Source organism: Berghia stephanieae, chromosome 9 (assembly GCF_034508935.2).
Source record: "Berghia stephanieae isolate SIO BIC M18660-M18661 chromosome 9, UCSD_Bste_1.3, whole genome shotgun sequence".
NCBI lineage: Eukaryota > Metazoa > Mollusca > Gastropoda > Nudibranchia > Aeolidiidae > Berghia > Berghia stephanieae.
In genome coordinates this window covers 15,881,183-15,908,938 of record NC_088368.1, presented here as the reverse complement: position 1 = coordinate 15,908,938, position 27,756 = coordinate 15,881,183, and the positions used below count along the sequence as shown (strand labels likewise).

Genomic DNA, 27,756 nt, shown 5'->3' with positions numbered 1-27,756 from the left:
TTTCTACCGATAAGTTCATTTTTCTGTTTAAAGATGTTATCTGTGATCTTTTATATAGTGCAATTTCCACTAAATGTGCTCAAAGCGCTTTACAAAAAGTCTCTGACCAACAGCAACACGTAACATGTAGAACGAGACATGACGCCTGTTAGGCGATATTACATTTTTTTCTCGACAGAGACAATGCTGTTATCGACCAGGTGTTCAATTTACACCTGAGTACGGTGAGAACGTAAGTAAAGAGCCTTATCCGAGGACTCAACTATGTGCCGGGCGAGGCTCGAACCCAGGATCTTCCTATCCAAAAGTAAGTGTCATACACAAGACCACATAACCACACTTAACTGTACTTAACCCATCCCCGATATTATATAGTTTTGAGGTGGTGGGTTACAAATGATTTTCAGAATTATTTTTTTTTTAATGGAAAAACAAACAGTGCATAATCACAACAAACCACCTCCCTTACAACAAAGTTGTCTCAATCCAAGAAAATGGGTTTTTAAAAATGTTTTTGTTGTAATTTTTAATTTTTAATTTATTTGTTTTTTTGTTTTGTTTGGTTTTTGTTGTTGTTTTTAAGGGTTTTACGGCGCTTGCGACGCATCTAGGTCATATCAGCGCCAGTAAAAAGGAAGAAAATGTGATAGTTATAAGTTCTAGAATTACAATTAAAGCACCCAAGGAAAGGTAAGACAAAAGGGAATTAGTTCAAATAGGAAACAGATGTAGATTCCAAGAGCACACTATCAAAGTACTTAGTTTGAGATCACCTAAAAGTCTTATCCAGACACAAGCACAGGTCCCCACTACGAGGAATACACTCAAATGTTTTACAAATCATATATAATATAAAGAAAACATAATACAGTGCATAATAGAGGAATGATTTACAATAAAAAAAATATCTCCCAAAACTAACTATACATTTGACTGTTTCCCTCTCAGCCAGGGCATCTGACCAGGACCAGGACAAAACCAAGTAATCTCATTCTAAGACAAAGAAAGAAAGCAAGTTAGAAAACAGATATAGGGGGATAGAAGACGCAGTAAGTACCTCTCTGCCCACTATGGGAGTTGGTGATATCATTGTGACATACATTTAAGCGATGGGCTATAAGTTAACGAAAGCCATGATTCCAGTTAAAAAATGATGTAAACTTTTATAAAACACAATATGCTAGAAGCACTCCACAAAGGGTCCCAAGGCAAGAGCAACAATGAAAATACATATAGCTCCTGTAAGCCCATATCTTTCCCCAACAGAGACAAAGCTCTTTCTTATTATACACGTGAGTATGGTGAGAAAATGTGAGTAAAGAGCGTTTTCAAAAGACTCAATTTTGCGCTGCCCATAGCAGTACTCAAACCTGAGACCGACAGATCACAAGTCGAGTCACTAGACCACAAAGCCTTCGAACATTAAAACAAAACAAAACAAATAAAGCAGCTGTCCAGTTTTTAAAAAATGTGTTTTATTATATAAAAATTAGAATGACAGACCAACGCTGGCCAACATTTATATCATGATACTATATATAAAATACATTGAACTGAATCACAACATATAACATTCGAGTCAGGTCAATATTCAACAATAAACTAAAACTAAAACCCCTGTAATTGGAATGGAAAATGATTCTCGACTTCCTGGAAGGGATGAAGAAAATCTACTTTGGAGCTGAAAAATGGAATACAAGTCTGATGTCTGGACTTAAAGACGGTAATGAGTCAAGCATATGAGACTTAGGTTTAAGTTTATCTGTTTTATTGCTGAGAAAAACCTAATCTTAATTTGCAGAAAACAACTATTTATACAGCTGGCCTTTTTAATGTCATATATCTGGTTCATCCCGGCAAGATACCATTTTGAGACAGCGGCATGACTAGATGATACTTTCATTAACGTCACAATTTATAGATAAGAACAATGATAAAAGACCTGCAGCAAAACAAAACAAAAACAAAATAATAATAATAGAAGAGATCATTAGCCAATGATGAGTAAAACTGACAGCCTGTGAATGTGCATGAATATCACAAGTGATATTTGACGGATAGAACTTATCATTGTCATTGCAACAGAAAATCTGGCACGCAGAAGATGACTACACTAACATCAACGATCATCAAATTCAAGGGCTAAAAGCTAGCCATTTCCTGTTCTTCAAATTCATTATATCCTTTTCAAGGCTCCCGTATGAACCCAATTGACATGAATGACATCGCCTAGTAGCTCTGATTTTGCCATTGTTACCCTTTATCATTATGTTTTTTTCCTGCGTATTGAATTAATGCTTATATTGAAATTTTACCACCACACATCCTCCATCCTGCACAGTACTAAATCTTTTTATTAATATCAGTCGACGAGAGCGTCAATTACAGGGGTTTTACTGTTTTACTGTTATATAAATGAAGCTATGCTGAAAAGTCATTTTTGTTATAATCCACACAAAAAGACATCAACATTGATTCACTAATTTGTCCGCTGTTAAAAGGCTATTTGAGGCTGCACCAAAAGGTCATTGTTTCATGGGGGATGGTTTTTGATGTTTCCCAAAAATTATTTTGAAAAAGAAAAAAAAAATTAAGGGAAAATTCGCTTCCATCAATTTCTCTGGGTTAAATAATGAAAAGTAAAACAAAAACTTTAGATCCAAGTATCAAAAGTGTAGCAGTTACATCTTTTTCAAATGATGAAAAAGTGTGGGCAAAGTTGATACTCTGTCTACACTCTTTGAATTTCTGAGAAACTATTTCTGCTATTTTAATGGCACTAGATAGCCAATTTTTTATTTTATTTCACATTATTCAACTGATAGAAACTAATGAAAACAAATGTCCTCCTTAGTTTCTCCAAATAAATTGGTATTGGAGTATTTTTGTGGGGAACGTCACAAACAATGACATGTTGACACAGCCTCAGTTCTGCTTTAACTGTGATGGCAGATCCTCAGTTTTTCAATTGCTTTTTTTTTTTTATCACACCAAGAAAACTGATGACAATGAAATCCTACCATAAATGTTTTTGTCAAATGTTCAAAAAACGACTTTTTCCCACAGCTTCATTACTGAAATATAACAACCACACACATTCTCTCTCCTTCCAAAAGCTTTGATTTTATTCATGATGGATTGTCCTTATAAAATATATTGTTAGCAAAGTGCAAATTTACTAAGCTTTATTCAGATTAAGAGACTACTTCAACAGCACGTTCCCATCACAGGATATATTTCAAAGCTCTTGCTTTCATTTCTCATTACCCCACTCCCCCACCCCACCAGCACCCAAATTGTCAATATATTTGCAAATTGTCAATATATTTGATTTTATGTGATACTTTGGAAAAAAAAAAATAGAAGTAAGAAAAAATAAAAAGAAGACCATCTCCCAATTTCAAGAAAAAAAATCTGTTTCAATTTAAAAGCAAAAGTTCAACACTTATTTATATGAATTGTCAATTTTAAACAGCAGAGGTCCTGATAGCTCAGTTGGTAAAGCACTACCTTCACAAGCAAATGGATGAAGATCGGTCTTAGGTGTAGTCAAGACATTTTCTGACCCAACCCTAGTGTTGGGTAATTGGGTCTGTCAGATCTGACAGAAAGTACTTTGCGATAGATTAGGGTCCTATCCAAAGAATAGCAAGTAATTACTATTGTCTGTTTCACATTATAGAAATGGAGATTAACTCCGGCTCCGTGGATTTCAAGGCTCTGAAGGACTACTGTTTTTTTTTCACTTTCAAATGCTTGAAAGTTGATAAAGTGTTTTGAATTTGATCACATACCTACTTCTTGCAGTAAAATAAAAAATAAAAAATCAGAATCTGGAACAAAAAAAAACCAAATTTGGCCAATTCTATGCTACAAAAAACAAATTGTAAATATACAGATTAAATTTGTCTTCGTGGCAAATCTGTAATGACAGATATATTGATAAAAATCTTGACATGAGTAAAATAATAATAAAATAAAGGTACAACATAATACAACCCCATGGTCTAGAAGCATAACTGCTAAAGGCAAAAAACACAACGTTGTAAGTTCTAATAAAAAAACAAAAACAAACATATGAATCCCCCCCCCCCCCCCCCCCCCCAAAACATCGGAGACCTCTGCCATAATGTGTACTCCTCAAGTCTAAAGGCCCATGAGTACAGATATTATCTCAATTTTTCTTGCTACCATTGTAAAGAACACTTTGTCACAACATACCTCCTGCCACATCTAACATATTCAACTTCCCAATTTCGACAGAATGGACAGAGGGATCAGAAAAATATTATCTACTTAACCTGCAATCAAAATGATATACATTGGAAACTCCTTTACCATAAAAGAATTGAACTCGAGTCCTGCTCTACCTACTGTGAAAAAAACGTGTATTTAAAATTTTGGCAAGATAAAAATCAATGGATTAAAATGACCTTCATCTTGGCAAAAACTCTCAAATCTGGAACTTTGCAAAGGACCCTGGACCCTCCATTCCGAAGTGACTCATAACAAGACCACATAGTCGCACAAAACAAAAACAACTCAAAATGAAAATAACAACAGCTATGATAAAGTTGAATTTGAGCTCCAGTTTTAAATTAACAACAAATGGATAGTGACTGAATCAAGGATAAAATACCGAAGTGAAGTAGATGCTATCATCTTGCATTCACCTGGGTAATTAATGGCTACAGGGGAAATCCCAAAAAATATCACATGATAATATGTCTTTTTATATCAAACTATAGCTTAAATTCAACTTCATCAATATGAGTGTAAGGTCTGTAAGGTTGTGGTTAATTGAGAGGGAGATTGTCAATTGACGTGTGGAATTTGAAGTCTGCTGGAAAGAGTTCGGCTGCTCTGCTAATCATTGACTTGTACGACTGACGGATGGTCACCTCGGCCACACCAGCAATATCTCCAATCTCTGTGAACAAATTGATAAAAAACAAACAATTAGTTCAATAAACAAATCAATGTGACACTAAGCTGCTAGAAGCTGTGGACTGTAAAAAGTAATAAACAAAAATAAACATGATTACAGTTTCAAAAATAACAAAATACCAATTGAACATTTCGGATTCAAAACCTTTCTTCAACCAATAACAAAAACAATAAATACATCACTTAAAAACCAGATAGATAGCACAGAAATAATTATGAATATATTGTTGGTATGAATCTTAATTTCAACTCAAACGTGAAGTCTGTCCTACTGAAATGCATCACAGGCATGTATAAGGAGGGTACAGGTTTTCGTAAACAGGTGCAAGCGTAAGCTACTCAGAATAAAATGGATGGATAGAATAAAAATTGAAGAAATATGGAAAAGAACACAGCAGAAACTAGTGGGAGAGGAAATAGGAAGAAGACGATGGACGTGGATTGGACACACCCTAAGAAAGAATGACTCCACTATAACAAAGAAAGTATTGGACTGGAACCCTCAGGGCAGAAGATCAAGGGGAAGGCCACGAGGAACATGGAGAAGAATTAAAGAAGCTGATATACAGAAAAGTGATAAGACATGGAACGAGATAAAAAAGTTAGCTCAGGATAGAGAAGGATGGAAACTGTTTGTCTGTGGCCTATACCCTGACCCAGGGTGAAAAAGGCAATGATGATGATGAATCTTAAGAATTAAAAAATGCATCGCACAAACCTTTTGGTGTTTTCTTGTTCTCAGAGGCCTGAGAGGCCATATAGATGGCAGCAGCGGCCACTGAGATGGGACTTCGGCTGTCGACAAATGGTTAAATCAAACATGAGAAGAAATATGCTGGTAAAACAGAATGAGCAACCGTTATCTTATGACAGATGGAATTTTGTGAATTTTTGGTTAACTGGATCTGTTAGATATTATGGTAGAAAGTAATTTATCCAAAGGTAGTGAGCAATTTTATTGTCCGTTTTGCGCTACAGGAACTGGGATAAACTCCAACTTCATGGGCCTATTGGCGATGAAGGACTGCTTTAAAATGTTTGCCCGACATTAACAAAAAGTTGTGTTTTTCTTTCTTTCTTGTTTTGTTTTTTTGAAAACATCCAAATTGAAGATTTTAAAAAATTGTATCAAGATCATATGGATAATCACCTTAAAATATTTGTGTAGTGAAGATTAATTTCTTACAAAAACAATGATACTATTACCAATTTTCATTTAAAAGTTTGGCTTAAAAATCGGGATCTTGGGAGGGATGGATCCAAATTTCACAAATTTTTACTTCATTTGTGTAGGTAGAAGGTACAGACTTACCCTGGCACTAGATCCAAATCCACAGCCTTCCTGGCAATACTGGTGGCAGCTTTCTGGACGGCTGATGACAGTTCCAAGTTGGAGCAGAAGCGAGACTGAAAGAAGAATAATAGGATGGGGGATAGGATATTGTAAAATCATTTAATCATTAAGTAGTGTCCTGCTATGATAAGAGCACAAAATATGTTTTAAAAACCCAGGAGAAAAATTTTAATCAAGTTCTTTAATGAAAATTCCAAAAATATAATTTATCATAATTTAATATTAATATATTCCTTATGAAAATTTAAAAAATTCTTTAAAAAGAAACACAATCAGATTACGTATTAACATTCCTTTTATTTCTTATCTTTTTTCTATTTTACATTGAATTGAATGTAAGAAATTAAATCTGCCCTAAAAGATTTGAGTATCTATGGCATGAACTTTGCAACTTTCACATCACAATATGCTTGTTGTCAAAATAATAGATTCAAATGTCAATAAAAGTCTTATTTCCTGTAAAAAACAATAATTACTTTTTCAAGAATCCTTTCAAAATTTCATCTTAACATGATATCACTTATTTAAAAAATCATTGAACACAGAGTAATATTTCAATATGCATTTTCCAACAATTTTTTAAAATTAGTACTGTCTTTAATTGGCGCATACAATAATTAAAGACCATAACCAGATAACAGAATTCAAAAATTTCAGAAATAGTTTATCTTTATCTAAAAAAGTAAGACAGTCTTGTAGAACTAAATACTAAACTGCTAGAAGCTGTGGACTGTAAACAACAATGTACAAAATGTATATAACACCCTCAAAATAGAACAAAATACCAAACACAGAAAGTTTTGGGTTCAAAAACCGTTTACCAGCCATTAACAAAAGCAGTAAAAACTTTTATACACATTTTAAATGCAGATAGACAACAGAAGAGTATAAGGCACTACTTGTCTGAATTTTGAAGTTGAAATGTCATTGGCTAATGAAAGGATTTGATCCCGAAATGTTTGTGTTTGGTATTTTTTTATTTTTTGAGACAGACTTGCAGTAACTTTGTCCACACTTTTTTTGGCACTTTGAGAAGCTATTCCTTCTCGTCTCTTATCCAAACAACTTTCTTCGATTTCTTACCATGAAATCACCGGTGGTAATTAAGTCCATTCGAGTTTCCAGATTCCTCAAGATTAACTTGAATACTCGACCAATGTCTTTACGACTAATCTTAGAAACAGCACAGATTTCTGTAAGAGTGAAGCAAGCAAATTGTAATTAATGATTTAAAAAATTCATAAATGGGACATTGAATGGAAAATATCCCTATAGCTCAAAGACCGGGTGTGGTCGAGATTTTTTCCTGACCCCTTCTCCACTTTACTACAAAAGCAATGTGAGAAAATATGTACAAGTATGTTTAATAAAAATGCTAATTTCAAGATAAAAAATCAGTATAAACCAAAAATGCACGCTGTCATAGCCATTGTAAACTCATAGCCTGACACTGATAAAAAAATTACATCAGAATAAAAGACGATGACCACCAAAACCTACGTAAGTCATGAGCTGGAGTCAATAGTTCCACCAATGAGTTGTAGTCAATAGTTCCACCAAATGAGATCATTTGTTTCCTAGAGCACTACAATGACAACTCACTAGGCAGTGAGCTTCACCTAAAATTGACATCACAATACAAGTCCTAGTATCAGGCTACAAGTAAACGAAAACTATCATGATATCCACCCTCACATCTCTGAATTGTCACTTTAAATTACATTAGAGTTGATGCAATTGGGTCAAAAACTTGTTCAGATCAATAACAAGAGTTCAATGAAACAAAAAATGACTTCTTATCAATATTACGGTAATAGCTGGTATAAAATTATCAAAAGGAAGTAAAATGTAGCTTTCTTTTTGGTCCAAAATTATTCTAGAACCTATAAGATTTCATATCTTGTCCTATTCCTATGTATTAAATATACGCTGAATCATCACAAGATATTTATTAGAATCAAATTATCATAATGTTCACTGCGGTTGAGTGCTATATAAATAAATACAATTTTTCATTTTTACTTTTGAAATTGTGAACTAACCTTTGAAAGTTCTGGGCACACCCTCCTGTCGACATGCTATATACATACAAGCTGCTGCAATGGCCTCATTACTACGACCCTTTAGGGCTTTGCTGTCGTTTACTTGTTTGAATAAAGCATTGGCTCTGTCCTGATGAAAAGTTGGATAATTATCATTTTAAAAATTAAATTTGCATAAGACTGTTACAAAAACAGAAAAGAATAAAAAAGCAAGAAAATATTTCAAATTCAACAAGGCAGGCAAATTGCTATTTATTTGAATCTGAACTCTTTCCTGATCAACCATTTTCCAGATTTTCCATGACACATCATATCCATCCAACATAAAAATTGACTTTTTAACTCCATCTCAGAAAAAACAAGAGGAAAACGGGCTATACAACACAGCATTGAGTTCTAATAACTATAACCAAAAAAAAAACTCTTCAAATTTTTTGATGTGCAAAAGAAATCTTAATGAGAAAAATGTTGGTTGCATCGTAACGAATGTGATGATTTTCCTGTAGTTGGTAAGGAAAGGGTTAAGAAACAATCAAGTTCCACAACCGGATGACTAGTTACTCACTATTGTATTAAAAGAAAAGGTAGTAAAAGTGCAATCAACCTGAGACCCAGGGGTCCAGACATTTTACTTGGTAGAGCAATCAACTTGCTAATAAAGAAATTGGTTTTGATCTCGGGTTGAATAGAGGAAAAAATAAAACATAAGAAAATGATTGCAATGCTGTTAAAAACTGGACAGGATAATGGAATTTAAAAATCGATGGAATGACAGAATCCTAATTCACTTAGGACGCATCACACATGTGATGCATTATTGGGAGTCAGGTTAAAATGACACATTAAGCAACCCTTGCACGATACACTTTAAATCTCTATAACTCCTTTTCTTCTATACACAATTGCATTTGATGTTTCCAATCTATAGCCCATTCATTTGTGTGTTTGTCTGTTTACATATTTATTTGACATTTTTATTGATCATGACATTATCAAAATTCCTGAAGAGATCAATTAAAAAAAAAATAATTTTAATCTTTTTTTTTAGGTTAACATGTAATCATACATATATTGTCTTTGCAGTCCTATGTTCCATTAGGAATCAAGAGACTTAAGTCAAGTATACTGTCTTTATTTTAAGTAAATATATCATGTTTAGCTATAATCATGTTTTAATTTGAAGACGTTTCCTAGATTGCTTTTAGTGTAAAAAAAGTGTGGTCTTCAAGGGTAGTGAACTAGTTAAAAATCACGTTCTCAATTGAGATCATTTTCATACCTTATTTTCCAGACTAATTCCCTCTCCCCATGGAATCTTTGTCTATTGTCCTATTCCAGTCAATAGCCCAGCTGTCACCCAAGAGTTAGATTATTAAATGGTGACCACAGTCGGTGAAAAAACCTATTAAGTCAAGTTAGACCTGCATGTGAGTCCTGACCAAATTGTCTGAATTTTTTCACACATATCGCATTACCGGGTCTTGTATTTTGTAACTCAGTACTTAGTCATATACATTTTCTTTTGGATTGTCCTACAGAATATATTTATTTTAAAATGTTAAAAAGTACCAAAAATTTATAGGGAGAAGGGACAGCATGGAGGTAGAGTGGTAGTTTGATATTTTTTCAAAAATAAAATTTATAATTATTTTATTACATAGACAGATAGGCCTTTAAAAACCATTTAATAAGATACCTTACTTTTGGATCTAGGATAAACGGTTCCAAAGTTATGATGATTTTACTACTCTAAATTTACTCTTACAAAAAGTTCAAAATTGATTGAATCTCCATGAGATTCCCCCACTGGACAGCCTCTCGATAAGGTGACTACTGATTAAAACGGGATTTTAGCATAGAAAAAAAGAGGGTTGGTCACTTGTGGTCAACATTAAACATACTGCACTGTCTTCAATCTTTATGAAATTTGATATAGACATAGACAAATGAATTATCTAGATGCCTTCACTTTTATTTTTTTGCTATCTCAATTTTGAAAAGATTTCAAAAGTTTTAAAATGACGTTATTTTTATCAAATTATAATTTTGGATACAATATGTCAACATTGATTTCTATCACATCAAAAGAAATCTTGATCTCTGCCCTTTAAAATGATACCAGAGCCTTCATATACTGTGAAAAATAATAACGCAACAGTGATTATGTGAAATTGTGTTATTCAAATTTTAACCCAAAGTTGCGCTTCACTTGTCCAATGGCTAATCGACACCTGTCTACCTACAGACTGGAATCAGTTTCAGTTAGGGCTAGGGTTGAGTGAGTATCCTTGTGAAGCTTGGAGAGAGGACGAGTCTCTGTCTCAGCAGTGAAAACAGCTGCAACGACTGAGTTGTTTTTTTTTTCTGTTTTTATCTCTTGTACTTGTGTTACTCACTTTCACTTTGAGAATGCCTCTTTATGACATGAATGCTTTTCCTTTGCCACCGTAATCGGACCCCCCACAGTAGTTTTTAACCTGGAATAATTGATCTTATCTCTAAAGAGCAATAACCATCCCAATCATTAGACTTTAATCCACTGGCAAAAAAAATTTTTTTAAAAATAAAAATGCAGCACCCGGCTGTGCTGGCTTTCTCACGTATTCCGAGAGAAAATCATCGGTGCAGTCTTCTTCCAGATCCCATTTGAATAAATTTCGAACACCATCACGGCAACTAAGCCTGATAACTTAGTATACCTACAGCAGAGTTGCTTGCACGCGCCTCTTAGGGTCACGTCACGGTCAATGATTATCAGAGCAGGCAAGAATTTTACCTGGATAACAGCTTATTTCTGTTGTATGGTGATTGCATTTTTGTCATCAAAAACCATCAAATAATTATATATATGAGACGAATTTTACATATTTATCATCAAAAATATATTATCAATAAGATTGACTAGGCATACAACCATTTTCATACTTCTAGAGGCAAGATAACATCACATTTTCACTTCTTTAAAATGGGACATATGGTAAATTGTACTAATTATAAATTGTTTGATAAAAAAATTCATAGTCCAATTAATTCACCTAACATTCACTTGAGTTTTGATATGACTGTAGACAGATAGATAAAGTATATAGTCAACTAACCCTTTTTATGACTGCAAGCCAAATGAAACTATCACAGCTGTCCATGCCAGTAACACTTTTTCCAAGCTAGCTGTCCTAGTCTTATAACATGAAGAAATACTTGACAGTTTTGGTGGTTTGCTCTAAGATAACCTTGTAATAGTTGTGTATATGGATATATTATGGTAGTATATTATTAATATTGTGTGTTTATGTTGTCTGTGCATTGAGTGAGTTTGACGGGTGTCATAGATGTTTATCAAGCATACTTGAGTTGGTGAGAGAAAAACTAGATATGTGGTCTTGATAAATTCAGTACTGGACAGAAGAATGACAGATAAATTCTAGGAATTTTGTGTAAGTGTCCAAATCTACAATTGATATAAATTGTTCTGTTTATTAACAATGGCATAGCAACATCAGATTTCTGTGTAAGGAGGAAATGGTTATGGAAGGATTTCTTTCACTTAGGTTGTAAAACTTAAGCTCTGGATCTGCTTATAATAAAGACGTTACCATGATGCAAGCAAGTTTCCTACTCTCTGACTTTAAACCTGATGCCCGTTTTTTTATCTTTGCAAGAGTGGAATGTAACATTTCTCCCCCCTCCCCCCCTGCTCACCGTGAAAGCCCATTCCAAAACTATGCCTATCAATCCATGGAATGCAATGTGACTCTAGTATGTGGTGTTTGGGGGTGAAAGTGTACGGGATATGTGTCTTTAACTGTGCATGTATGCCACCACCGCCCCCTCCTCTTTAATATCATCACAAGTCATGGGTTTTCCGTGTGCCAGAGCACAATCTGCACAGCTTATTAAGTTTATCATTATGGTCTATTTCTGATTGTTTCATCATCCTAAAATATTTGGTCCTTTAAAAAAAGCGAATTAAATAAGTAAATAAATAAACATTAACAACAAAATAAGCACAACACAATGACAAGATGAACAATCCCCCCCCCCCCCAAAAAAAAAAAAGCAACAGAATGTGAATAAATAATTACAATCCTAAAATATATTGCGAAGAGAGACGTATTGATTTTATTATGAAAGAAGAAAAATTTTTTTTTAGGGAAATGTGATTATTAGTCATTTCAAATTTATGTGTAAAGCAGAGAGGAAACTTTCATCTTTCTAAAGAGAATGATTAAATTACATTTCAAAGTGCACAATTTAATTAAAAGACCATGACGAAAGTCACATAAAAAATTCACTCAAGAAATACACTTCTGAATCTGACACATCACAGCATCCGAGTCATTTAACTGAGAGAAATGAAAAGATATCAAGAAATAGCTTAAACATTAATCTGTATACTGATTGGAAATTAAATATTGTACATTCGTTCAAATTTGAATTATAACTGATTTTGAATCCTGATATAAGAGGAACACAGACTAGAACAGGGAGAGTAACCTCCCTTGACCATCTGTATGGACCATGTGCAAGGTAAGGTTAATTGACTGTGAACAGATGGAATGCTGGATCGTGGATGCACGGTGCTGGCATGGTCATATCAAAGGAAATCTAAGTGTTATGGAGTAAAGAGGAGAACTAGTTGCCGTGCATTCTCAACTGACTGCAGATCCGACGAACAGTCAAAGAATTGTTCAGGCATGATAACAAAAAAATAATGTAAAATATACAACGACAAATCCAGAAAGTTGATTGATAGAACGAATAAAATTGAAATGTAGCAACGTTCAATTGAAAAACAAAAGTTACTTGAATGGAATACCGAAAGTATGAAAACGAAAGTTAACGAACTGCGCAAGCTCGATTATATCGACACACTTCTCGTTTTTCAGACAGTGAAGAGTTGCGGTCAAATCGGAGACTAGCGAAGTCTCCCGATAATTGCCGAACGAGCGCTTGAGAGTGCCGACAATATTGTCGGCAATCCGACGCCCATTTGTCGACACTTGACTGCTCGCCGCCGGTCGAGTTGGGGATCGCCAACACTCCGACAATTGACATCACTCGCAATCAGATTACTTTAGCAATAAAAAAATAAGTGATCCGGGAGATCGCAACGACCGTGATTGTCGGAAAACCGACAATTGTCGGCACACATGCAGGTCTATCAAGTGGCCATGAAATTACCTCATTTGTCACTATCAAGAATGAATTTGTTGAGTTTCATTATTTCTAAACTACATATTAGAGTACGTTTTCACAGGTTTTGAACTATGCCCTTTGTGGCACTTGCAAAAATGGGCACTTAAAGAGTATAAGGGATATACTCTCCTTAAAAAAAAAATTTTTAAATCAAAATTTCAACTCCGCTGGTTTTTTAGACCTTCAATTTTTGCCAAGAAAAGATTATCAATAATGCTGTATTAAGATAGACCTACCACCAACATTTTGGGCAAGTTGAGTCTGTCGGCCATTTGGGCAATCTCCCTGATGGCATTCATCAATGTCCTGTCTGCACTGTTCCTCTGTTCAAAGGCAAAAAATATATTTCATGAGTTGTGTTCTTGGTAAATGCAGACCTGCCAATTCAAAATGTCAAATTTAGTCATTTATAAGTCAATTTTTGGTAATTTGACAAGGAAATTAGTAATTTCTAAAATTGTGTACAAAGAACCACAATTTGACATTGATGATCACTTCAACATTACATCGTCATGCTTATGCGCTGTAGAAATGCTTTAATATTATTATCATTAGTATTATTAATATGAATATCATTGTAGTTATTATTATTATTATTATCATCATTATTATTATTAATATCATTGTAGTTATTATTATCATCATCATTTTTATTATTATCATAATTGTAGTAGTAGTAGTAGTAGTAGTAGTAGTAGTAGTAGTAGTAGTAGTAGTAGTAGTAGTAGTAGTAGTAGTAGTAGTAGTAGTAGAAGAAGAAGTAGTAAAAAGAAGTAGCAGCAGTAATAGTAGTAGTAGTAAAAATAAGTAGTAGCAGTAGTATTAGTAGTAGTAGAAGTAGTAGTAGTAGTAGTAGTAGTAGTAGTAGTAGTAGTAGTAGCAGTAGTAGTAGTGGTAGAAAGAAAGAAAGAAAATTGAGCTTTATATAGCGCAATATCCACTAAATGTGCTCAAAGCGCTTTACAAGGGGTCCCTGGTCAACAGCAACATTTAACATGTAGGACAGAACATGACGCCTGTTAGCTGATATTACAATTTTTCGGATAAGACAACGCTGTTAACGGCCAGGTACTCATTTTACACATGAGTACGGTGAGAGAATGTGAGTAAAGAGCCTTTTCCAAGGACTCAACTATGCGCCGAGCGCAAGGCTAGAACCCAGAACCTTCCGATCCGAAAGCGAGTGTCATACCACTAGACCACATAGCCACACTACTAGTAGTAGTTCTACTTATCATTATCATTACTAATATCATTATTATTACTATTATTATCGTTATCATCATTATTTATGTATTACTGAGAGTAAAAAATTCGTAATTTCCATAAAATTTCGTAATTCCGTAATTGGCCATGAAATTTGACCAAAATTAGTAGAATTACGAAAAATTCGTAAGATTCGGCAGGTATGTAAACGTTGCGATTAACAGAGTTGTGATTATCCGGAGTGGACTGTACTATACACATTTTACTACTGATCATTTATTCTCTTCTAATTAATGCTTCGTGATTAAGTTGCAAATATTTATTGGATTTTTATTGTGAACTCACGTCTGTAAAAAGGATTTCTGAAAGGATTAAAATAAAGTATTATTATTATTATTTCTATAATAAGGGTCAGAATAAATGATGATGAAAATGTTGAGGGACTTTATATTCTCCGTTAAGTTTTTCGTTCTGATTAATGTTATATTCATTATTGTTCAACCCTTTAAAAAATGTTATACTTGCTATAAATACACCTAAATATAAAAGAACAGAAAAGAAAAGAGACAGCATTAAGATAAAGAATGAGTTTTTACTGTTGTTCGGTTGTTTCTGTACATGGGCTTGCCAAACTCATCTCTAACAGTATCACTTCCTGTTCCTGTAGCTATCATGGTAGACATGTCACTTCCATCAAACAAGGGGTTCTGAAAATTGTAGCAATTATAACAATAATAATATTAATAGATGTGTAATCAGTGCTGATGGTGACCAAAAGTGAAAAGGGAGGAAAATTTTGAACGTTTAAGCTCCATTTTTACTGCACTAAACCCCATTTTTAGAGCAATTGAGATGATAGACTATCATTGATACTCTAGCTAACTTCTGGAGAGTGGGAAACTGGTGTGTTCCACCACACATCAACTCTCTCATTGCTAGCACACTGTTTCGAGAAAATGTAATTTTTAAAAGGAGGAAATTCCTCATCTGGACTCCAAAATCGCGGATCCGAGGAAAACCATCAGCACTGTTTAATGTAGCAAAAATCCCGCACAAATATATTGTAGAGATTTTAATAAACCTGGAGCCATTGCCAGATTCTCACCAGCCTGCATCTGATCGACCAATTTATGATAAATAAAATACCCTTAACAATTCTAAACAATTTCATTTAATAACTTTTATAGAACAAACAATTTTGTTCTTCAATGAAAAGTCTATGTTTAGACATATCTTGGTTGACTTGACACAATCTGGTATGACTGATTTGATTCCAGGTGGAAAACATCTCCAGATCATCATTTTAAAAATACTTTTCAAAAGATGTACTTAAGTTTGACTTGGAAACAATTCCACTGATGAATAAATTGTAGATTTTCACACCCACACACATGATAATATATATATATATATATATATTTTTTTGTTTTTTAAATTTTTTTTTAATTTTTTTTTTTTTTTTTTTTTTTTTTTTTTTTTTAATTTTTTTTTTTTTATATACAACTAATATGAAAATCAAATTATGGAAAGAAAAAAAAATTATCTCAAATTTGTAAAAATATGAGTAGGAGTAGTAGGAGTGGAAAAATATAAATCTGGTATATTTGGATTCTAAGTAGTCCTTCAGAGTCATTCAGCCTATGCAGTCTGAGTTTATCCTGGTTTCTATTGCGTGAAATGGATGGATAGAAGCGGAAATTGTTTGTTACTCTTTGGAAAGAAAGCTAGTCTATTACAAAGAACTCTCTGCCAGATCTATACTCAATCACTGCTGACTGGGCAGGGGATGAGGGAGGGGGGGGGGGGCAGAAAAAAAATTCAACTTCAACTTCACCTGAGGTCATCAATCTCAGTCCCTTTGCATGTGAAGCAAGTACTCTACTAACTGAGCTATCAAGAACCTTTGCTTGGATTATATCAGTATAGAAAGCAGATGTGTCATTGGATTGTGCTATTGTGTGTCAATGTGATGCAGAGGAAGCACTCCATACTTACTTTGACTTAAGATTATCATGGTTCAAGTTCAAGACCCTGATCTGATGACATCATTGAAGATAAACTCCAGGGAGATGCTTTTGACACAGATTTGCCACTTATAATTGGAGATTGTAGCCAAACTCCAGCAGTTCCTCTGCTGTAAAACAGCAGTGCCTTTGCCAAATAAAATTGGTAATTAAGGAATAATATATGTTACTTGCTGAATTATAAATACGGCGCGCTGGAGGTGAGTGGCCAAATTTCATCGATATAATAAGTCATTACCTCTCATGAGCATCAGATTTCTGCATGGTCGGATTCTAGCACGCATGTTGGTTTCTCCCGAGAGCCTGCTAGAATCCAACGAGTCGGTACTGTATATATTACAAGGCGTTGCGAGCACTGTAACAAAAGTGGGGATAGACAATAGACAATGTATAAATTAAAAGTATATTTTGTGCTTCATTCTTACTTCAGCAGCTCCAACACGAGAGTTATCTTTCGTGCTCTTCTCATTACTGAAGGTTCTCCATTCAGACCCCACATCAATGACTCTGCAATGAAAATATGTTCAAAATTTTGAAGATTTTAACTATATTTCACATCTTTGTCATTGATTTTAACATATCACCTCTAACCTTCTTTGGGCAATCTAATCAGTGAAGTTCTATTCTTGATACATTACACGGTGAGCCGAAATTTGATTAAGTTAAATAAAAAAATAAACAAATTGCCTCAAATCCTTTAATATTTACAATATTACCTTCCTTGCATCATAACATTCAAAGGAAAATGAAAGACCTTCTTAATCCTCTACCTCTACTTGTGCAGCAATTTGGTCTAGTGGTATGACACTCGCTTTTGGATCTGAAAGTCCTGGGTTCAAGCCTCGCTCGGCGCATAGTTGAGTACTTGGAGAAGGCTCTTTACTTAAATCCTCTCACCGTACTCAGGTACCTGGCCATTAACAGCATTGTCTCTGTCTGAAAAAAATTGTAATATCGCCTAACAGGCGTCATGTCCTGTCCTAAATGTTAAATATTGCTGTTGGCCAGAGATCCCTTGTAAAGCGCTTTGAGCACGTTTAGTGGATATTGCACTATAATAAAAGCTCAATTTAAAAAAAAAATCCTCTACTCTATCCCCTGAGTAGAACCCTGAGTAGAATGCAAGTTGTGAGCTATTTCGATATTGGACTTTATTGTAGTACAGTTTTAGGTGATGATTGATCAGAAAATACAGAGGAAAATTAATTGGTTGCTTAATATTTAGTAGCATATCCACAAACACCAAGCTTAAAATATTGAACATTAATGTTAAAGCAGTCCTGCTCTATGGGTCGAAGACATGGAGAACAACCTTGACCACATCAGTCAAGATACAAACTTTTGTCAAGCGCTGTCTACTACAAATCCTCAGGTTGAAATGGTTTGACAAAGTGCCAAACACTGACCAATAGACAAGAACTAACCAAGAACAAATGGATGTCCAGGTCAGACACAGAATGAAGCAATAGGTTGGCCATACGCTGTGGAAGGAGCCCTGTAATATAACCAAGCAGGCTCTCAAATGGAACCCGCAGGGCAAGAGGAAACGGGGTCGTCCAAAACAGACTTGGAGGAGAAGCCTTCACCAAGATTTGTATGTCTCCAATTTTACCTGGAGTGAGGCAAAGGTCTGTGCCTAGGACAGAAGAAGATGGAAGAGTGCTGTTGAGGCCCTATGCTTCGCTAGGAGCAAAGAGGCACAGGTCAAAGTAATATGTAGTGGGTATTTTAATATTGTTTTTGGTCTTGTAATTAGATTGTCATTATCTTTTATGTTTTGTCTTGATTTTTACTTTTAATTTCAGTTGAGAGCTTTAAAAAATTATTTTTTTGCATTTTCAAATATAGTTTGGAGATAAAATAAATGAGCTTATGAAAAAATGATTTCACTTTTATGGAGATGAGAGTGGGAGGACAGAAAATAGAAAATCCTTCATTAAACTGAATTCTGATCATTTTGGCTTTAAAACTTCAAACATTGGCATGTCTGAGGCAGATGATCACAAAAATGAGAATGAAATTTCCTGGATTCCAATCTCAGCCGGTAAGCCTCTGAATTCAATAATGGGAAATGTAGACCTGTGAAAGTTATTTCCACAACTTACCTGTCTCCGACAACCAGGCCACACTGAGAGCATATCATGTCCCCTGCATGGTAATCCTCAATCAAAGGAATGTCGGGATGTTCTGGACATTTCACTAGAGCTGACAGTCTGAAAAGATATCACAGCTTGGTTAAAGCTAGAACATCCTGATACTGATAGCCAAATAGCACTCAACTAACACGCAAGTTGACCTGGTTCCAATCCCTTTAAAAATTACTCAAAACTATCTTCAGGCTCAAACCAGAGTAATACAGTAGTAATGACAGTGTAGATGAAAATCTTGTTGTTGGTCGTATAACTCTAACCAAATTGATTGCACAGCCACAAGAGATGAAGGTGGTGCATCTTCACAGGTGATTTATCTGCATCTATGTAGCTCAAGCATAATCTATAGTTTTCTGCTGGGTGTTTCTGTATTTGGTCAAGGCAAAAATAGGGTCACAAAAGTTATATGACATCTGTATGACTTCATTATTATAAATTATAAAACAAGCATTAATGATGTGCAGCCAAAATTTAAAACACCAAATAGAAGTGGGTGGCATTTTAAAAGTAAAAGTATAACAATTAACATCTTTCTAGAAAGACATGATTAAATATCACTACTACAGGGGTGAGAATGACTGGTCACTAAAAAGGAGGAAATTTTTCAGCGCTTAGATCAAGAACCATCCATGCAAAAATAACCTATAAATTTAAATTTCATTAAAAGTTATTGTGATGCAATTCAAAATGTGTCTCCCAGCAATTTGTGACATCACTCGGAGGAATTTCAAAAACTGAAAGTGTAATTATAACATGGTGGTTGTAGTAATGGTAGTGGTAGGGATAATGATGTGGTGGTGGTTGTAGTAGTTGTGGTAAGGATGATGATGTGATGATGGTTGTAGTAGTAGTGGTAGTCGCCACACACATCTCCCGTATTCACAGATTCACTAATGCCCACATCCCATTGTTTCAAGTTGACCAGAGACGCCAGCTTAAAATTTGGCTCACGTAAATTTCAGAAACAATTCCGATCAATTCAAATGCTTAAACAGGAATTTCTGCAAACAAAATATAATCTATTGAGATCTATAATCATCCTAATACCCCTTGTTTCAAATCAAGTAAAGTTCCAAAACCAATTTATGACGTATAAAATATTAAAATAAATGGTAGGTGTGGTGGTAATAATGATATGATGGTGGCTGTTGTAGTGGTGGCAGTAAAGATAATGTATGTGGTTGTGGTGGTTGCAGAAGTGGTGGTGGTGATATTGTTGTGTTGAAGGAGGTTGTAGTAGTGGTGGTAAAGATATTGTTTTAATGGTGATAGTGTTGTGATGATGTCGTAGTGGTGGTGGCAATGATGATGATGATGATGTGGTGGAGGTGGTTGTAGTAATGGTGGTGCTTCATGAAATGATGGTGTGGCGATGGTGGTGGTTGTAGTAGTAGTGGCAGTGATGATGATGATGATGATGATGGTGATGATGATGATAGTGGTGGTGGTGGTGGTGGTGATAAGGTGTGTACTTGAACGTGAAAAGAGAGAATGATTGCTGATGTGAAAAGGATATGATCCATTTTATAGATTTAGGTTTGTCTGACAGAAGGAAAGATATTGTGTGTTTGTGTGTGTGTGTTTTGGTTGTTTGTTTTTAAGGGTTTACGGCGCTTGCAACACATTATGGTCATATCAGCTCCAGTAAAAGGGAAGAAAATGGGATAGTAAAAAGTTCTAGAATTACAATTAAAGCACCCAAGAAAAAGTAAGACACAGGGGAACGGAACAAAAAGGGATCAGATGTAGATTCCAAGAGCATACCACCAATGTACTTAGTTTGAGATCACCTATAAGTCTCATCCAGGCACAAAGAGGAATACGGCGGAAAACAGACAAGATCTGAAATCATCTACTTTGACAGGCCCATTTTTGTCAATTTCCATCTTTTATCTACAAATACGTGTCATATATCATTTTAAAGCTTGAAATATGAGGATTCAGAATTTGTAAAAATTATGAGCAGGAGACGATTATGTAACTTTAAAAAAGTAGGTCAATCAACGGTGACCCCGGTTTACAGGGAAAGGCAAAATGAAAAGAAATTGTAACAATCTGAAGTGACAAATGACTCAAAATACATGTACACAGGTCCAATTGTTTCAAATAAATAACAAACAGAATATCTTTTGTATTTTGTATTGAAACTAACTTTATTATACAACAAGGGGATAATTACATGAGACAAATAACGAAAAAAAATTTTTTGTAATATTTTAAACTTTCATTTCAACTTTGAAAAAAAATGGGTCCTTGTTTTCAATTGTATTGACAAGACGGGTGACAACAACCCAGGAATAGACGTCTGGAGGGTCCTTTTTTACCAATCACACACTCTGCTCTGCACATACGCATAATAAATTGTACCAGTACCGCTATTCCTTGGGAGAACTACACGGTGAAACTCCCTCTCCTCCAGTACCTGGTATAAAAGCAATATATAAAGACATAGTTGTTGACAAGAGCACTACTTTAAGCATATTTGATTTCCACTGCTTTAAATATATTTGATTACTCTGTTGAGAAAATAAGGCTTATAATTGCGCATAAGAAAGGCTTTCTTAAGAACAACTACTCACACTTACAGCTTTTGTTTGCTACATCACAGAGGTTCAAGTGTAAGGATATGAAATATTTTAGCATATGAATCTAATAAATCGATATATATACATATAAATAAGTCTATAATTGCATTACAAATTTTTTTCTAGAACATTTTGGCAAGTGTACGGAATTTTTTCCTCTCAACCTGTAATTCAGTACTTAGGTGCCATTACGGATTTTATCCCTATCGATTAGCAAACTCACAGTTCTGGAGTAAAATCTCTCAAGCCTGTGTATCTTGTATTGTAGCTAATCAAAATTTTCATACTGGATAAAATTCTTTTAGATCAGATGTCCAGATGCCATCGCTGCATCCTCCCGGAAAGCAGAGTGAATGTTGTGGTGACACAAAAAATAAGAGAAAGAGAGCGAATCAATATATTTAATATAAATTGTTTACAAAATTCAATTGATTAGCAATTTGTGTTCTTAAACAGCTAGAAATGTTCAGATTTGTACTTACATTGAAATATTCAGCATATGTTACCAAAGTTTACATTTATGGACTGTATATTCATCACCAATGTCCAAGTTCACACATTTCAGAATTTCTGGTGCCCATGCAGATGGTGCCCACGCAGGTGACACCAAACTTTATTTTGCTCAAAAAAACTTTTTCTAAAATTTCAAGTCAAAAATCAAAGTTTAAAACACAAAACCAGAGCAAGATTAATGTCTCCAATCAATTTTCAAACACTTTCTTTCATAATTAATAATAAAATAGGATATTGACATTTGGTGCACGGGCAGAAATTTGAAGACACGAAATCTCCCATACCCCATTATTCACTCTAAAAACAACTAAAAATGTTAATTTTTTTATTTTTTGTTAATTTTACAAGTTTCCTAGACCTAATTTTAGTCACTTGAACAAATTTGTAGTTAAAAATTTCAAAGCTTGCCTGATATATAGAATTAAGTTTCCTTTGTCACATCAGAGACACGAAAATACGTGATTACATAATATGCAGGAAATAACTTATAAACAAAGGTGGAAATAATTTTTAAAATTTTTAAATCATACAAATTGTAGTTAATACATCTAACTTTTGTTAAAAACAAAAAATAAAGTTAACTTTAAATGGAAACTGTTGATTCACTTACCTCATTTGATCCATTCTAAAAACGAAAGTAAAACCTTCGTGTCTTCAAAACGCCACTTTTGCTCGGTAAAAAATCCTTAAAAAATATATAGGAGCAAAATTTCGCCACCATTTTGCTACCACAGCTCCAGGAAGAGTTGATCTATCAAAAACAGCAACTATAGTCACCAAATCTCAATTAGATTTTGATATATTATGTTGCCCATGCAGAAAATGCTTTTCCTGTCATTATTGTGTTTTCCGCCATACACGCAAATGCTTACATTATACATTCAAAATAACAAATATAATAATACATAACAGAGAGATGATTTACAAGGATAAAAATATCATCTCCCAAAACAATAACTGTGCATTTGACTGTTTCCCTTCCAGTTAGGACTCTGGCCAGGGCCAGGAAAAAAACCAAGTAATCTCATTCCAAGACAAAGACAGAAAGCATGTTGGAAAACAGATATAAGGGGATAGAAGACATAGTATGTACCCCCTTGCCCACTATGGGAGGTCAGGAACCCCACCCAGGTGTGTGTGTCTGTGTGAGTGTGTGTGTGTGTGAGTGAGAGAGAGACAGAGAGAGTGTGAGAGAGAGAGAGGGGGAGGGAGAGAGAGAGACAGACTGCTCAAAGTGAATATAGTGATAGGTACAGAGAGATTAAAGTGCAAAACTAACCGAGGTTAAAAGTACTGAGTGAACTTTATTGTTAGGTGTGTATTTGCTTTATTCGTTTATCGTAAATATTAAGTTAACGTATGTTTCATGTTGGCGATTGCCAGGAAATTAACATTTTAATTGAATCCTCTCTCGGTGTGTGTGTGTGTGTGTGTGTGTGTGTGTGTGTGTGTGTGTGTGTATCATTGTTAAGTACATGAAGACGAAAATTGAAAACTTATTGAGGCTAAAGAACTGGGTGCACTGTACTGATTTGTGTGTGTGTGTGTGTGTGTGTGTGTGTGTGTGTATCATTGTTAAGTACATGACGATGAAAAGTGAAAACTTATCGAGGCTAAAGAACTGGGTGCACTTTACTGATTTGTGTGAGAGAGAGAGAGAGAAAGGGAGAGAGAGAGAGAGGAGAAAGGGAGAGAGAGAGAGAGAGAGAGAGGAGAGAGAGAGAGAGAGAGAGAGAGAGGAGAGAGAGGAGAGAGAGAGAGAGAGAGAGAGAAAGAGACAGACAGAGAGAGAGAGAGATCTCAAAGTGAATGTGGTGATGAGTACAGATAAATGAAAGTGAAAAATTAACGAGACTTAAGAACTGAGGGAACTTTATTGATTTTTGTGTGCACGTGTATATGTTTGTAGGTCATTTCAGCGGTAATTAAAATATATATGGGGCTGTAAACGAATATAGATTTAAGTAAGATCAAAACCACCAGAGAAAAAGTGACTGGTTCAAATAAGGCTCACAAACGGACGCCAAGATCAAACTATCAATGTAGTTAGTTTGAGGTCACCTAAAAGTCTCACCAAGACACAAGCACAGAATCCTTATGAGAGAAATACAAAATTTAGAACAAAAAATCTAACGTCACACAAAATAGAGATGATATAGGAGGACAAACATATCATCTCCCAAAAACGACTTTACATTTAATTGTTTCCCTCCGTGCTAATGAATCCGGCCAGTAAAGGATCAAGCCAAGACAAAGGCAGAAAGCAACGCTGATCCATGCAAGTCAAAAGATCCCACCAGGAAGATGATGTGATAGTGGTGCTTGCACTAGAGGTGGTACTGATTACAATGAGGACAGTGATGATGTGGTTGTGGAGATGGTGTTACTGATGATGATGTGATAGTTGCTGTCGTAGTGGTGGTAGTTGTGGTAGAGATGGTGATGATGTCATGATGGTTCAGGGGTGAGAATGCAAAAATGGAGTTCAAGACCTATCTAGGCGACGATAACGTATAAATTTGAATTTCATAAAAAATTTACTGAGATGCAATCAAAAATGGGTCTCGCAATAATTTCTGACACCACTTGGAGGAATTTCAAAAGTTGAGAGTATAATTACAACATATTGTAGTAGTAATAGTAAGAAAAGATGGCGGTAGGGATGATGATGTGATGGTGGCTGTAGTACGGTCGTGATAGGATGATGATATGGTGGTTGTAGCTGTAGAGGTATTGGGAATGATGGTGTGGTGGTGGTTGTAATAGTTGTGGTAGGGATGATGTGGGGTGGTTGTAGTAGTGATAGTTGGGATCATGTGGTGGTGGAGGATGAATTTGTATTGGTAGTAGGAATGATGATGTGGTGGTGGTTGTTGTAGTAGTGGTGGTAGGGATGATGATGTGATGGTAGTTGTAGTAGTAGTGGTTGTAGCTGTAGTGGTGGTGGTGGTTGTAGGTGGTAGCGGTGGGGATGATGATGTGGTGGTGGTGGTGGTAGGGATGATGATGTGGTGGTGGTTGTAGTAGTAATGGTGGTAGGAATGATGATGTGATGGTTGTTGTAGTACAGGTGGTGGTTGTAAAAGTAGTGGTGATAGGGATGTTGATGTAGTGGTTGTGCTGAGCCTTTTTAATGGGCGGAATAGTGATGGTGATGGGCGGAGATAAACCACCATTTAGGCGGAAATCCGCCTTTAGGCGGAAGATTCTCAGCCCTGCTACTAGTCAGGTCGCTCTTCTTTAGCATAGTGCTTAAATCGTTAGACAAATTTTAAAAATAATCTATTTATTTTATTATAATAAAATCAAAAAACTTTTATATATTATAATTAATAATATTATTGTTATTATAAACTTTGATATTTTAGATCAACATTTAATTTTGATTTATCTTTTTGAAAAAGGGTCATTCCATGTCAAGTGGACCAAATTTTCGGAAATTGGGAACCACATCCCTTTTGATTTTCTTCAAACTTGGCTCAATAAAATATACTTATGAGACATGAAGAAAACCAAGTTTTCAGTTCAGATTTTACAATTTTTTGAAATTTTGTCTAAAAACGTGGCAAAATCAAATTTGCTCGTGGATCCATTTTTGAGAGGCTATACCTTTTTTTATTAATCAAGCTAACTCCCTCAAATTTGGTAATCCTGTACAACTTTTAGCATAGATTACAATTATTTGAAGGAAAATGAAAAAAATAATCAACTTTTGGAGTTATCTGCCCTTGAATATGGCTCCTCATGCTGTTCGGCAAAAAAGGAACTTTTTCAATATTTTTTTCATGACTTTAAGGTTTCATTTTTGGTCATTAATGATTTGTATCTCGATAAATAATATAGCAAAAATATGGATATGGTACTGGTACTACAATTTTTCGAACAATAAAGCATAGCGTCATGTGACGTGCACCAAAATCGCAAATTTTTGTCAACTTAAGAGTTAGACTTAGTGAGTGTTAAAAAGCATTGGTCCTTTGAGAGATTTCAATACAATAACCCATCCTCTTTTTCTATTTTATTTCACTAATCTATATCAGTAGGCAGTGGGTCAAATTCCAGAAGTCAGAAGACTGGAACTGGAATTATCTAGAAATTGTCTGGAAGTGGGAAGGTTAGCCAATTCATTTCAAATTTAATTTAGATATAAGAATGTTAGCGTCAATTGCCAAGGACCGTGTCAGTTCATCAACTACGCATGTGTACTTTTAACTGTCACGGAGTACCTTTAGTGTCACGAAGTGATGCATTGCCATTGCCACAGAGTGATGTTATGTATTAATATTAATTAATACTCTCTTTTACTCTTCTTTCTCTCTCTGTGTCATTTTCTCTTTTTTTTTCTCTATCACACACACTCTCTCTCTGTCATATTCTCTTTTCCCTCTCTGCCATTTTTTCCGTTGTGTATGTATTTCTCTGTCATCCCCCCCCCCCCCCTCTCTCTCATATTTCCTCTTTTTGTTACGGACCTTGCCAGTTGGTAGATCATCAACTATTTACTATTAATGCCACGGATTGATCTTGTTGCACAAATATTTTACGTTAATTATTCCGTATTAAGACGATGTGCAGTATATTTCCTTTAAAATAAAGGAAATCTTACTTTTCTTTTTTAATCTAGGACATCTTGGCAGGGATTTGCCACTTCGTCCTGTTTTTTTCTCCCCGCTGAATCCGAAATCAACAGTAATTTTTGTTTGATATTATTTTAACTCATCTTGGAATTCGTGAAAAGACATAACAATTTTTTAAAATGCCAACAAGTGTTGACTTGATCCTTTCCACAACGATTGACAAGGAATGAGTGAATGGCGAATGGAAGAAAAGAAAGTGACGGGGTTCGAGATTCGTATGGGCGCAAATCGAGGCTCGACTGAAATCACCACATGCAGCTGATTGAGGCCCGACTGAAATCACCACATGCGGCTGAAGAGTTCCAATTTGACTCCTTGGCAATTGATGAACCGTCAACTACCAAGGACTCACTCCTTGGCAATTGACACTTCCTATAAGAATAACTGAACTGTGATATAGAAACAAACCTGGAATAAACAAACCTACTAATTACTGATTAAACGTGTATTTTATGTAGAATGAAATCAATTCTCAAACTCAAAGACAAATTACAAATTTGAATTTGGTTCCGGATTTCCTCTTCAGTTTCAGTTCAGCAGTCAGCGTAGACGTCTAGACGCCTTCCGAAGAAAGCTCCTAAATCCCCAGTATTATTATTCTAGTAGGGGTTTGGGAGGGGGAGACTTTTTTTAAAAAGTCCCCCCCCCCCCCTTCCCAAAATATTATAAAACACAAGAATATACTGGCTGGGGCTGTGTTAGTGTTGTCGTGTATTTTGTATTGTTATCTAAGATATTAATATTATTATTATTTAGAGACAAAGTCTACGTCATTTACACTTTATTATTTGAACAACATTGTAACTGTGAGACAAAAATATTTCAATATACGAGTAGAGACGAGCTTTCCATTTATTATAAAACAAATTTCAGGTCCTCTTCCAACTTACCCTCCTCCGCCTGACGCCATGTTTACTGTTTACTGTTTACGAATGGGATACGAATGCCGAATGTTGATTAGTGTCGAGCGGAAGTCTCGATGATACCTCAAGTCATCGGCCACCAACACTCAAAACTTCCCGAACTCGATGACCAAGGAAAAGTCGGGAATTCCCGAGAAGTAGCACTTCAACTGAGCTTTGGATGGCTTTTTTGTATTAAA

The 27,756-nt window shown here is 35.1% G+C and overlaps 1 protein-coding gene across 1 annotated transcript; it reads right to left on the bottom strand.

The window, feature by feature from the left end:
* Positions 1-1,453: 1,453 nt before the first annotated feature.
* Positions 1,454-27,756, bottom strand: LOC144979769 (transcription initiation factor IIB-like). Its single transcript, XM_078926839.1, has 10 exons — positions 27,545-27,756; positions 18,875-18,982; positions 17,195-17,276; positions 15,342-15,452; positions 13,776-13,862; positions 8,344-8,473; positions 7,385-7,494; positions 6,260-6,354; positions 5,666-5,742; positions 1,454-4,930 (listed from the first exon to the last, which is right to left on the bottom strand). The coding sequence occupies exons 1-10, from the start codon at positions 27,562-27,564 to the stop codon at positions 4,797-4,799; spliced, it is 954 nt and encodes a 317-aa protein (XP_078782965.1). The 5' UTR covers positions 27,565-27,756; the 3' UTR covers positions 1,454-4,796.